Below are 14,480 nucleotides of genomic sequence, written 5' to 3'. Positions count from 1 at the left end.
TGAACATTGTTCCTTTTTTTATTTGTACAGTGCAGTCCCTCACAGAAAACACACCAGTCATTTTATAAATGATACAAGACCTTGAGCCCTCTTCCTACCAGCTGTTGTGGATGTTCTGTTGGATCTGTTGCTCACAAACAAGGAGGACCTGTGGGATGATGCAAAGGTGAAGGGCTGTAGTGGCCATGAGACTGTGGAGTTTAAGATCCTGAGAGGAGTACAGCACACAGCAGAATGGCAGCCCTGGAATTTGGAAGGGCAGATTTCATCCTCCTCGAGGGCCTGAATGTCAGGGTCTCATGGGAAACTGCACTGTAAGGCAAAGAGCCCCAGGAGAGCTGGCTGGACTTCAGTGATCCAATGGTTTAAAGTGAAAAGGAAGGTGGGAAGAGCCCACACCACCACTGCTGTGTCCAGGGACCTGCTGAAGCAAACCCCAGGCTCCTCCAGCACCTTTGGTGCCACCTGCCAGCCAACCAAGGCCCATCTCTGTCGCATTCACATTCTCTGAAAAATCCCTTCGCCCAGGATTTTTCTCCTGGGAAGATGAGAAGCCTCAGAAGAAGCAAAAAAAATTCTTATCTCGTTTGGTTCTCCTGTGTTGCGCTCCTGTGTGGAATGTGTTTGGAGATTGTTTACCCACAGGTGATTGTTTCATTGGTTTCTGCTGTAAATTATTTTGACTCAATGGCCAACCAGTGCCAAGCTGTGTCGGGACTCTGGAAAGAGTCACGAGTTTTTCATTATTATCTTTTTAGCGTTCAGTAAGTATCTTTTCTGTATTCTTTAGTATAGTTTAGTATAGTTTTTAACACAATATAGGATCATAAAATAATAAATTAACCTTCTGATAACATGGAGTCAGATTCATCATTCCTAGATCTCAAACACCTCCTGATCTGTACTCAGCTGTACCACAGACCCTGCCAAAAAGCCACTATCATTCCACAGCTGGCATTTCAAAGCAGGTAAAGAGTTACGTACTTGGTCCAGCAAATCTTGTTTATCAGCTCTTTCATGGTCATTTTGTCCCATTCTTCAGCATGTGGAGCATCCCATGGTGCATCAACAGGAATCTGGAGACAGAAGTGAAATACCCAAAAAATGATTCAGTACTTCACCGTTGCCTGGTGTGCTGGATTTAATTGATGTGCACAGATTTAATTGATATGTTGGCCAGGAGTTACTTTTGTCCCCTGCACATGGACATAAATTTGGAACAAATTCACTAAATGGAATAGTTTCCATTCACTCCTTTGGGCATGAATTGTACCATGACCACCAAATCTGTCTTTGGCTGACCAGTGAACCATATCCTTGTGTTGGGACTCATCTGGCTTTTAATTGTCCAGAAGCAATTCCAATTTAGTTGTCTTGGTGTCCTCTAGAAATTGAGGGGAAAGTTCTTTTTCCAGTCAGTTCCAAGACGAATATCCAAAGGCCCCTATGTCTCTCTGCTAATTGCAGAGTAAGAAAAAATGTCTAGATATTTTTTAAATATTTGAGGCAGCTAAATTCTTAATAATAATTATTTGCATGTGAGTAATGTGATGTGGATCCCTAAATCTTTTTAAAAATGTACTATTGACAAAAAGAAGTGTAGTATAATACATAAATTTGATTCTGCAAAACTACATAAAACCAGTGGAATTTGCAGGAGTACAGTGAGTTATACTTGGAGATTCTGATAAGCCCTTGGTTTGTTGCTAGATTTTATGGAAACTGATGAATATTTGAAAGAGAGTATAATGCTCCAGGGGCTGCAGTTGTACTGCTTATATTTTGAACTTTAAAAATAAAGTTACTGTGAAGTCAAACTGGAGCCCAGCTTAGGCAGCTACCAAAAAAAAAAATCATCTTTACTCAAAATGCTGTCATGAGGAAAGGGGAAAAAAATCCCTTCTAATATCCCAGCTCATGGAATATTTTTTCCTGTCATGAGAAAATACGTACACTGAGTTCAACCTCATTTTTTCAGATATCTTAGATACCTCCAGATCTTTTTGTCTCCTCTCATAGAATCATAGAATAGTTTGGGTTAGAAGGGCCTTTACAAGTCCACCCCCCTCTCAGTGAGGAAAACCTATTATTTCTGTCAGTTCCTGGGCAATATAGAAATTTTTCTGATGGATGTTTCCTTTCTGTTTTGTTCTGTTGTTGAGGGCTTTTTAAAAATATATTAAATAAGCAGTAAAAACCCTGCCAGAAACAAAACAAGAACAAACTCGATTTATTCATGGAGCATTGCAGGAAACACAGAATTTTGACAGCCTACCTCTTTTCCCATCTTGTCCACGGTTCTCCAGAAGTTATTGTAATCCAGAAAAACCAAGGGATTCCATGTTGAAGGGCAAATGTCATTGAAATTTCGTGACTTTCCCTGAAATGCACATAAAACCACAAGCAACTGAAATACAACAGAGCAGATCTTCATTACTGAAGAATATAAAATTCTCAGAGTCATCACATGTTTGATTTTGCCCCAAAAGACCTGGCTGGACTTTTGGGTTTTTATTATTTTTCCTGCATAAAAATGCAAGCAATGGAATGCATGTTGCTAAATAGGAGGGATAAAACCAGCTGGACTGGCACTAAAAAGGACAATAATCCCTTTTTATATTTACTGTTCTGAAGGGGTGGGGAGGGGTACATTTGGTCTGAGCAGGTTGTCAAGTTCTGGGCTAAGGATACTCAAGGCATGGCCAAAGAGGCAATATTCCTCGTTCCTAAGCATCCTTCATTTTTTACATTTAAATGAATCTTCTATCTGCCTGCCGCTGAAATGGTCTAAAATGGAATACATTTCAAACCATTCAAGCACCTTCATGGTATACCTCACTTTAAAAGCAAACATACCTCTTTTATTATTCCATGAAAGAAACCTAGTCCAAAAAAAAAAAAGTCTGAACAGGAAGTTTTTGGCTGCAGGAAGAAAAATATTGTACACTTGCAAAAGTGGTGTCAGTACTTACAATGTGTGTGACACAGAGTTGCAGCAGAGGCTGAAACTGTTATTATCTGAAACTGACTGTTTCAGATAATCCTGTGATATAACGACAAGAGAAAGAATCTAACAGCAGCTGCTTCTTTGTGATAACTTTAATCTGAGACAGGAGAGGAATGAGCAGGTAACATTTTATTAATTTGCTTTGAACCTTCCCCCACGTAAGTCAGTCGTGAATTTCGGATCAGACCTCTCTGTTCCCTGCCCTTCCAGCTGTGTCAGCAGTTTGTGTGAGGATGCAGGGAACCCTGACCATGACAGGCAGGAGCTGTGGTGCTGAAGCAGTTTGCACCCTGCTTTTCAGTGCCACGGAGCCCGTGGCAGCCCAGCACACCTGGCAGGTGGGAGTCACGGAGCAAGAGAGAGGCTGCATGATTCAAACGCAGGGAATGGGGACACGGGGACACAGGACACGAAGCAGGAGCCAAACGCGCCCTCCTCACACTTGAGAGAGAATTTATTGATCTTCCCCACTGACAATTGTGTGTAAATACATTTGGGCTCCTGATGTTCTGCAGAACACCTTTCTCTGCAAAGATCATAACAAAGATAAAGGCTGCAAGGCGAAACTCAGTGACCATAGCAAGCTTTCAGACTTGGCAAAAGGAGTGAAATACTGAAATTCCTACACTTTGGTGAACTCTTGTCAGCCCCAGGAGAGGCACAGTAGGGGAGGCAAATGTACGTGGGTAAGGGACCACAGCAAGTCCTGGCTGACCCTGCCTGGTGCTGTCTCCTCTGGAGCCCATCAGGTCACTCTGTGCTCTTCCTCCTCATCATCTTCAGTGAGGGCAGCAGCAAAGCCACTCTCCTGTTCCATCCAGACTCAGCAATTTCTGCTCTGGGCCAAGGAAAGCACCAGCTTCTGATCTCAGCAATTAGTTCAGCCTGAGATCCACAAGTTTAATGGGTTTTGTTGTTGTTGTTGTTTTTGGTTTTTTGGTGTTTTTTTTTTTTTTTTTTTTTTTTTTTTTTGTTTGTTTGGGTTTTTTGGGGTTTTTTTTGTTTGCTTGTTTGTTTTTTTGTTTTTTGTGGGGTTTTTTTTGTTTGTTTGTTTTTGGCGTGTGGATTTTTTTGTGGGTTTTTTGTTTTGTTTTGTTTTTTGGTTTTTTGGTGTTTTTTTTTTTTTTTTGTTTTTTTTTTTTTTTTTTTTAATTCCAACAAATGTTGTGCCTTCAAGTCACCAGGAAGTGGTTGGTTACCTCTGGATTTCTGGGTATGTAATCTCAATCTTGTGTGCCACGTACTTTTTTCTCTCTTTTATCCCTATTTTGTTCTTTTTCAGACTTACACTGAAGGAAGGTGGCAGGGGGCAGGGGGGATGCTGCTCCAGCCTTCTCCAGGTGCACGCCTGCATGCAAAGCATTTCTGCCACGCCAAGAGCAGAGTAAATGCTCCTGTGAGCTCCCAGCAGGGAATCCTCCACATGACACTGGCTCCTCCTTTCCCTTGAGGACAGTTTCTCACTGCCAGGCTGCAGCACTGTGCTCAGCCACAGAAAAGAGGGCCAAACAGTGCCTGTAAAGGGAAATATTGCATCCTACAGCTTTTACTGTCATAAACTAAAGCTGTATCAAACTAGGAGATACTGATACCAAGCAGCAACACACTACTAATAATTTTATTCTTATTGCACAACATTTTGCTTTTCTAAAAGACCATCAGACACTCTCAAAATTAATTTATTGCTAGTCTTTTTATTGTGGTTGGGAACACAGGTGCCATGCACATTCCTTCCTTGACATGCTTTAACCCCAATAATTCTGCCCTCCAGCAGAGATGGGGTGCAATGCTGTCAGGGCACCCAAATCAGGGTGAGGAGAAGTTATTACTGCCCTTCTGTTCTGTTGATACTGCAGCTTGTGCCCAAGCAGGAGTAGCAGCAAAAGGTCCCCAGTTTTTCACTGTTCAGTGAAAATCTCTTTCCCAAAGTCTTTCTGATGAGTGACTGTGTTTGTACAGAGTGATGTAACTTGCAAACAGCTCTCCTATCCTCAGCTTACTTAGCTTAAAACATCTTTGGCCAATGCCATAGCCCAGGGAGATCAATGGGAACACGTTTTAACCCTTGAGAACTACAAAATGACAACTGATAATTTAAAAAGTCTAGAGTTGTGTCACTTGTGGCTCTCTTCTGCATGTAAAAAAACCCACAACTTCAATAAGACTGGAGCCCAATGGCAGGAAAAGCTGGAAAAATACAAGTGCTAACAGACCTGGAAGAGGCTAAGACTGAATTCAGAGAGGCTGAAATAGTTTCCAGACACAGTGACACTTGTGTGGTGGGGCTGTACCTATCAGAGATGGGATCTGAGGAAACCCAACTCTAGCAAATTCCAGGCAAGAAATTCCCATTTCCCATCAGGCAGCACGAGCCCAACAGCCATAGACACATCAGTTCTCCAGCTTTCTCCCTGGCACAAGTATCTCCACAGCAGGGAGTAAATCCAGCCCCAGTGAGCTGGGCTGGCAAATTATTAATTTGGTTTTAATATTGTCTCCCTGCTAGGCAGAAGAGCTCTGGCTGCAAGTTTCACAGAGGAGCTCACTGCAAACAGGGGAGGTCTTGCAATATTCCATTTTTAAACAAATTTATGGTGTTCTGGATGTATCACTTTCAGAACTACTGTTTTCTTAACTGAAAGGCAAATAACCTACTGGCTTAGCTCCCATGCTAACACATGGCTGCCGGACTGACCGACAGAGTTTATCTAACTCTTTTTTTCATTTCCTGGTGTGTCAAGTGGTTTCCTGCAGACCACAGATCTGAGTCCTGCTGCCTGCTTGGATTAGTTACCCCACACCAATCCAAAGAAAACAAGATCCTCAAGCACCATCCCTCAGTGGTTAGAAAAAGGCAGTGAGAGATGAGCTCTGCAAGGTCGCTTCCCTGCCCAGGGCTATGCTGGAGCTTTTAGCCAAAACTGCAGGAATTAACCCCAAGCTGTGACACCACCCCAAGTCTCAAATTGTGCCAGAGGAGCAGACAATTTTATCAGACTTGAGAAAGGCAAGCCTGTCCCCTGCCTGCTGTGCCAGGGGCAGGGCACATCCCAGGAAGCACAGGAGGAGCATCCCCCACACCCCAGAGCAGGGGCTGTGACTGCCTGGGGCTGTGCCCAGCACAGAGCAGCAGCTCCCCAGGCTGTGATCCCTCAGGTGAGAATCCTTGCCTGATCCCACCTGCAGCAGGTGAGCCGTGCTGGGCCTGGGGCTGTCTGATCCCTGTGTGAACAGCAAGTTTGTGGTGATGGCAGAGTCTGTCAGACCTACCTGCTGCACCCTGAGCTCTTAATCTAAAGGCACCATGAAGGAAAGAAAGGACTAGAGGGCTAATCTGAAGCACTGTATAGAAATCCTCATATTTTATCAAGTGTTCCCCCCTCTGAAAATCATAATTCTTAATTAAGTAATATTATATACCCTGGAGCTGTGTGCTGCTGCCAGATGTTGGAGGAGTGCAGTTATAGAGAAGGTTAATACCACAGCAAGGCCCAATGCATTTACTTTCTAAGGTCTTCTACTAAAAAGATGAAAACAGAGCTTCAAGGACCTCTGTTAAAACAAAAAGCTGTCTGCCAGCTCAGAGAAGGGAAAACTCCAGCACATCTGCCCCTTCTCAGTCCAAAAGCATCCTTGCTGAACTATGGGACAGTAGCCACAGAGAAATTTAGCTGGTAAGAGGGCTCATAACAAACACTTCAGCAAACACTTCAGTTTTAAGTGACAAATTTACGAGGACATGATACAAAAAAAAAAAAATTCTGACTGACATTAAAGGAGTCCATGTTACCATGCTAATTGATGGGAAAGAAAGAACAAATTAAAAAAAAAAAGAGAGAGATAAACAATAGTTACATATTTGGATTTTCAAAGGAACTGTAACTACAAAGGAAACCTGCACCAATGAAGCAACTTTGTTAATAAAGCTTGCAGTATGTGGAATTTTTCCACACACATATGGGAAAAATTCCTGTCAGAGAAAAGAAGCTCATTAATCCCTCTGGGGGTTTTCACTTTCTCTTGGCTGCTTCCGCTGCTCGGATAAACTATTTTCCCACTTTCTCCCAGCTCAATCCAAGCAGTATCCTGGGAATCTTCAGAAAAAGCCAAGCTGAACTGATTGTTAAGGTAAAGAGAAGACCAAAAATCTCTTAATCCAAGGGTGCTGGAGATTACACACAGATGTCACAAACACAGCTAGAGCTGTGCTTAGTCATTGCTCAAAACTTCCTCTCCCCTCTGACAAAACCACACAACACTGCAGACTCTGGAGAAAGCTCTTGGGAGGAGACCTTCCTGTCTGGCCCTGGCTCCACACTCCTGGACAGCCACCAGACAAACACCAGAGAGCTGAGACACAAGGGGAGAAGATTTAATCAGACCTTTCAAGGTCTGCAGGTGGCCCATGGCTGATGGTGTATCAGCCCAAGAAGCTGAAAACATCCATCTTTCGGATTAATATTTAATTTCTGTTTGATATGACCCTTTAATATCAATCAATCTCTTTGCTAGCACTTTCTGCCATCTAGGAAATGTCACAGGTGCTTTGTTCCTGGAGCTTCTTTGATGAATGTGAGGGGTGCATCTGCAGCTGGGAGAGCACAGACCCTTAGCTGCACCTCCCCATCCAGCCTGGCACCAGTGTGCAGCAGGCAGGAAAGAGAGAGGCAGGTAAAAAAGAGCCCTGGGCACTGAGCAGCCCAGCCAACAGCCAGGACTGCACAGACGGAGTTCAATAAGCTTCTTCTAGACGTGGGATATAAGAGAGGGTTCACCAACACATCCCTAAATCAAAGGGCAGGGTGACTGCACAATGTCTCAAGGAAAAAGAAAGGAGAAAAAGCTGTGGAAAACCTTAGGAAAAGAAAATAGAAGAAAAGGGTTACAATTCATGGGAAGAGGATGTGGGAGAAATGAGACCTACAGGAAGAAAAGCATCACTATTATTCATCCAGTGCTTAAATCTGGGAGACCTTAAAGCCCCTTTGCTTTCACCCTGGTCCAAAAATTACAGCTCCCTTGGGACCCTGATCAGCTCAGCAGGACCACAATGACAAATCCAGAATTGATCCACAGCCTGTGATCCAGTTGAAGAGCTCATAATGCTGCCTCTTGCTTAGAAATAGGCTTTCACTTCAAAGAAAACATACAAAATTACATGGTCATTAGCAGGGATGTGCAAAATGCAGTGTGGGACAATAAAAAGCTGCAGCTTTGGTGTCGAAATGGATTAAGGGCTCAAAGTAATGTAACCCATTAGAGCCTTTTACTTAACATAAAGAAGATAAGTGCCTTTTAGGATGCTGAGATATTAATGCCTGAGCTTAAATTAGAGTGGGACAAACATTCTGCTGGTACAAACCAGCCCATCCCTCTTGCTGTAGAATTACATCAATTTTGCATGAGGGGGTGACAAGTTAAGTTTTTTAGTATTATGGAGTGGCTGTGCAATTATTTAAGATGTGCCTGGTTTATGAGCATGGCATCAATCTGCCCAATAAGGAGTGCTTGCAGAACCAGATGGTAAAACTTTGCAGCGTGAACACATTGCTCTAATTCTTAGGAAAAAAAAAGGGGAAGGTAATAGAAATGAAACCAATTAAGGATCCATCTTAACAGAGGATGGCTTGTCTATATCAAGTATGTCAACTGTGACTCATACAGGCTTCAAGTCTGGTTCTGCCAGAGTCTGTAAAGTGCCAAAACTAAATAATATTTTTTAAAAAATTGAAAGCGATGGTCTTTGCAAATTAAAATAATACTTTGTGTTATGGATACAGACAGTCACATCTCACATCTATGAGTCTTAAGCCTTTTTTTGTCGTTCTCCCTGTTGCTCTCACCCTGCCCTGGTTTTGGCAGCAGGTCCTGGGTAGGACCTGTGCAGAAAGATCAGTGGGCTAAAGATCTGGCACAAGGGCTGGAAATCTGCTCTGAGGACAGGTTCCATTGCTGCTCACTTTAGCCACAACAGGACTTGCTCAAGAGTGGCCACCTGGACTCCTGCTGCCCCACATCTCAGAGGTGACATTTTGGTGACTCTTGGGAAGAGCTTGTGTGGCACCATTATCTAGAGAGGGAAGCTCAGAGTCTCAGATTAGGTTATTAACTTCCAAACATGCATTTGTGAGATGAATCCCACTCTATGGGACTGGGGAGATCTCATGTGAATCCAGTCATGTAGGCAAAATATATTATCCTACTCCCAGGCTAGTTCCATAATACTGTTCTCCAGTATCCTCATTCAATACTGTCCATCAATACTATTATTTTTTAAATTTAAATTTGGCTTTTATTTCAGAACAAATATTTCCTGAATTTCAGGCAAAACTTCTTTGGAGGGTATGTTCAAAGACAATGTGCCAAATGCACCCCAGATTTTTTAGCTGCTGTCAGCTGCATTTTCTGAAGACTTTCAAAAAGAAAATAAGAACCATTTGTTACACTCCCAGCATGTTAAATCAGAATAACAACACTTCAAGCAGTTGATTACTAAGGGTAAGTTTTAAATGAAACCCTTTTGATAGCTGTCAGTAATTTCCAAGTTTCAGTGCTACCTTTGGGTACCTCAGCATGGAACTGCAATATACTTACAATATTTGCAATGTGCAATACTTACCCCTTTGTGATGGAACATGTGGCCCTCAACATACACTTTATAGTTCTCCACCCCCAGCTCTTTTGCCAGTCGCAGAATCCGGTTTTGTGTAGGTCCCACATATGATCCACCAACATCTACATAATTCACTTTGTCATTCTGGGAAAAAGAACACAGGAATCAGAAGCCAGGCAGGAAGATCCTCAATACAAACATCTAGAAGAAGAAAGAATTGTTCCATACTGAATGGAATGTATGTGCATGATATTCAGGAGGGATTTGTTCATGGGAAAGGTTGCGGAGCATGGAAATGGGCTGCACGGGGAGGTGGTGGAGTCACCACCCCTAGAGATGTTCAAGAAATTCACATTACTTTTCTTGTCACTGCAAAACATTTCTGCAGCTGAAACCACCTCCAGCATCAAGGCTTGTTTTCTCTCTCTAGAAACCTGCTTAGACTGAGCGCTGCAGGTGCTGAGCACTGCACTGCAGTTTTCCAGGAGATTCATCTCCTTTCCAGCACTGCATCCCTGGGCTCCAGGGACCCCCATGGGCAGGGCCCCCCAGCCATGCCTGCCATGAAAGGTGCTCCATGCACCCCTCAGACCAGCTCCCCACTCACGTGGGAAGTGGGTAGAAAGCAGAAGGTTTCAGGGATGCACACCATCACAGCAGGCTGATCTCCCAAGACAGTAACACTTAAACACTGTTTACAGTGAGTATTTTAAGCCTGGCACTCTCAGTGTCACAGAAGGATGGTGTTTATGCTCCATGTTTCACACACAATGATTTCTGCTGGAACACCACTGTTTATCTCTGGTTCCCCAGCAATGGCACCTGACATAATTTACAGCTCCCTCAATTCCAGGGTGGGAAGCAGAGGTAATGTCTGTATTACATTATCCTGTGCCACAAGTGACTCTTCATTTCTTTCATATTTTTTTCTAATGGAAATCAAGATGCATTTCATTTTTAAAAGCAGGAGTGTTATTTCAGATAATTTTAAGACATTTTAAAACATATGCCTGAGCCATAATGATGTCTGGTCCTGCTCACGTTGCTTCCTACAGGGCTCTAAGTTATCATGCCTGTTACAGTATGCAAAGGGAGATGAGAAAAAGAGGGGAAATGCTCTGACACTCCTGGTCCCAGATGATGGTTTTCAACACATTATTGAAGACTACGTAGACAAAATTCATTTTTCCCTCATCTACAAAGCCAGTCACTGCACCTTAGAGGGCTGTCAGGTTGGCCAAGCAGGGATTCTTCTTGGTGAACACATGCTGACTGATGACTTTTGGATTAGTTGCTCTGTCACCTTCTGAGGGATTGAGCTGAAGCTGTAGTTCCCTGGATCAAAATAATTGTAGTTCCCTGGGTCAAAATAACAGCACATTGTAGACCAGCACAAGAGGGAGTCCACATCTCATGAAGCACTTACCCTGATAGTGAATGTCCTTCCTCCCACTCTGTCCCGGGCCTCAAGGACCACCACACTGACCCCAGCCTCAGACAGCAATTTGGCAGCTGACAAACCTATCAAAAAAAGAGAAAGTGCATTAAAGGCAGTGGCAGCAATCAGCCACATTCATGGCTAAAAACTGAACTAAAGCTTCAAGGTCAGAGATTTCAATAGACAGCTCTCAAAAATCCCTGAGAGAAGCTAGGAGCTTTGCAGGGTACCTCACCACAGAAATCATGTGGTTGCTGCTTAGTTGTATTTTATGACCACTCACATCATTCACAGACTGAAGTTTCCTCCTTGGATTGCCATTTTTGCCTTTCAAAAGCACCAAAACTTCAATTATTAAGGGACAGACACACATCCTACTCTTCATTTGTGCAGCCTAGGAAAGACAGCACCCAGCTTGGGGGCCTTGCAGCGCTGCAGGGACATCAAAAATGCTCCATCCCACATCAGCCCTGCTCCTCCTTGGCCTCATTCACATGCAGAAGAAAAGTCTGCTTCACTGTCAGGATTCATTTTCAGCAATGGAGTTTGACCATGACAATCAAACAGGCTGCATGTAGATACTTTGTAAGTGGAATTATGGTCTCAGCAAAAATCATCTAATTATGGCACTTTGTGATGGAGCCACTAGAGACAACTGAAAATTCAATAGGACAGGAGACCTCTTTGCTCCTGACAGATGCAAGCTGAAATTGTAAAAAGCAATCATGAGTTGGTGAAATCAGATTATGCCACTGCCCTGCAGGCCAATTTGGCACTGAAGCATTGTTTCTTGGGAGTTGTTTCCCCTCCTTAAGTACACGAAAGGCAGCCCTATTGATCAGCACTTCCAAGACATCCTGAAGGCAGGAGTAACAATATTACCCTCATGTTTATTACACTACCCTGAAATGTGATTAAAATCAACTTTTTGTGAGCCTACAAAGAAGGCATGTCTGAAAAGACCAGGGGAGAGGAATCATGCTGGGAAGAATTAAATGTACTCCTTTATTCTGAGGGCAATGCAGAATTGACCAAAAACTCCTGTGCACAGAATCTTTCAATGGGAAGGTAGAACACCATTCACTGGAAACCAGAAGTGAGGAAGTTCAAATGTCTTATATTGCCAGAAATTATATATCTAATTTTCATACTCATCTAAAAGTAACTTTACACCCTTGCACCATATTCTTCAGATTGCTGTTGGAGCAGAAGTATACTTAATTCCTTCATCTATTTAATATTCTAGTTTTTTAATTGCAAGCCATTTTCAGTGGAGTGGATATATTACAAATTGATCTAATTTATTTCAGTGATAATTTTTTTTCCTCCATGAAACTCTAGAAACAATATTTTTCTAGCTAATTCTTTAATCATTGAGTGATGGTTTCTCTTCCCCCCAACATAAACAGAGAAGACACAAATCTGTGATGTTGAAAACACAAACTGCAATATTTTCTTACAAATATATATTTTTTTATGTGCAGAAAAATGAGATTTCAAAAAATACACAGGTTTTGTCACAAAATATAGGATATCCTACATGTATAAAATAAAATACTGAATTCTCTATTCTGTATAAATATCACTGGACACTCAGACATGAGTGGGTAATTCTTTTGTAAGAAAGTTTGCTGTAGATATACATGCCTTGAAAAAATTGAACATGAAGCCAAAAGAAGTCTGACCTAGGTATGAAAAAAAAAAAAAAAAAATAAATGCAATCTCTGGTGCCTAAGACCGTAATTTCATACTGAATACAACAGCTCTATTCCTGCTACAGTTGTTTAGGAAGAATAATGGTCACACTGGACTGAGCTGGAAGTTAAGTTCACTACTGGATTATAGTTTAATTATGGGATGTATCCAAATAAAGCAGGGCTGCTAAGGGATGAAGAACATGTTGTAATGTGACTGAGGTTCTGTAACCTGTTTGCCTGTTCAACTGTACTTGTTCTCCAGACTTACAGGTGGTTAAGTTTCATTACTGCTAACCCAATGGTCATCTGAGAAACTGATCCAAAAGAAAAGAAAAAAGGCTTTGAAGTTTCATAAACTGGGAAACAGCAAGAAATAAATTAAGACAGAAATGGCTCACTGGGAACTGGGAGAGGGCATGACTCACAAGTATAAACAACACAGAATATGTTTATTTAAGATTACTACTACACAATTATTTGCTCAAAGCATGGAAACTATTTTCTTTCAAAACAGAAGACTAGGAACAACACCCTCACACAGCATCTCTAAGCCTATCTCTATCTCTGAATGTTGGACCCACATCTTTGGCTCCATCCTGGTCAGATTGAAGTGCACCAGGTCCAGGTTCTTCCACAGGTTCATCTGAAGGACCCCACAGATCATGGAGCCTCTGTGCTTTTTGTACACAATAACTCTAAATTGGCTGCATATTTACCCTTCATCTTCTCCATAACTTGAGTTTTCAAGACTTTTATTGCTGCTCCAGTATCCTGGAGAGGACTGGACACCAGAGAGTGACCATTTGATAGATGGGGTAAGAATGAGAGAGGAAGGAATGAGACCGTCTCCTTTCCTGCTCCTTGCCTCATCCCTGCCTGCTCAGCTCCCCTCAGGCTGCATGGAGCTATCCTCCCACTTCCTCTACATCATCTCCATCCCAGAGGACATCATGAACTTCAGCAACTCCCAAGGGACAGGGAAGAAGCTGTGGCTGTCCCATCCCTGGAAGTGCTCCAGGCTAGGCTGGATGGGGCTGTGAGCAACTTGGTCTAGTGAGAGGTGTCCCTGCCCATGGCAGGGGGTGGAATGAGATGGGTTTTAAGGTCCCTTCCAATCCAAACCATCCCTTACAGGCACACTATTCCAGGCCAAACCGGGCTCAGTGCTCAGAGCAGGCAATGCCAGCACTCCAGGGTCTGCTGCTGTGACTGTGCAGACACTCCTGTCACAGCTCAGCCTGTGGCTCTGTCACCTCCCCCGAGTGCAGCCCTGAGATAAAGCTGGAAACCGCCTCAAATCACTGGACTAACTACTTCCAGATATCCCCTAATTCCATGAATCAGAAATACACCACTTTCTGCAGCAAGATGGAAGGAGCCTGCCAAAACCACAGCTCATTCTCAGTGTCTGCTCTGGAAATTCACTTATTGTAAAATGGGAACAAACAAGGCCAGACATCCTCCACAAGGGTTTCTATGGAAATCTCACCAGCAGCTCCCCTCCTCTGAAGATGCCAGGCAGGAAAGCTCTGTTCCTATTGATTCTGCAGTGCTATTAAGGACTCGGAATTGCTGCTGCTACAGATCATACTGTGGCTGCTTTCATGCCAGAAAATTGTCATAATGCTACCACAAGCAAAGCCCTTTGAAGTGCACCAAAACACTGGATATACAGAAAAAAAAGATAAAAAAATAAAGGAAAATAAAGAAAAGAAACTAAGAGGA

The 14,480-nt window shown here is 42.8% G+C and overlaps 1 protein-coding gene across 1 annotated transcript in view; it reads right to left on the bottom strand.

Moving 5' to 3' along the window:
• LOC121333510 (amine oxidase [flavin-containing] A-like) overlaps nt 1–14,480 on the bottom strand; it is a 34,935-nt gene that overhangs the window by 13,700 nt on the left and 6,755 nt on the right. The window contains exons 2-5 of the mRNA XM_041399903.1: nt 11,047–11,141; nt 9,627–9,764; nt 2,276–2,380; nt 985–1,076 (exon numbers count right to left, since the gene is read on the bottom strand). Of these exons, the coding sequence (XP_041255837.1) occupies nt 985–1,076; nt 2,276–2,380; nt 9,627–9,764; nt 11,047–11,141 (430 nt within the window). The remainder of the gene's footprint in view (nt 1–984; nt 1,077–2,275; nt 2,381–9,626; nt 9,765–11,046; nt 11,142–14,480) is intronic.

This window comes from Onychostruthus taczanowskii, unplaced genomic scaffold, assembly GCF_017590055.1.
Source record: "Onychostruthus taczanowskii isolate IOZ18803 unplaced genomic scaffold, ASM1759005v1 scaffold17, whole genome shotgun sequence".
Taxonomy (NCBI): Eukaryota; Metazoa; Chordata; class Aves; order Passeriformes; family Passeridae; genus Onychostruthus; species Onychostruthus taczanowskii.
This window is presented reverse-complemented; position numbering and strand designations above follow the sequence as displayed.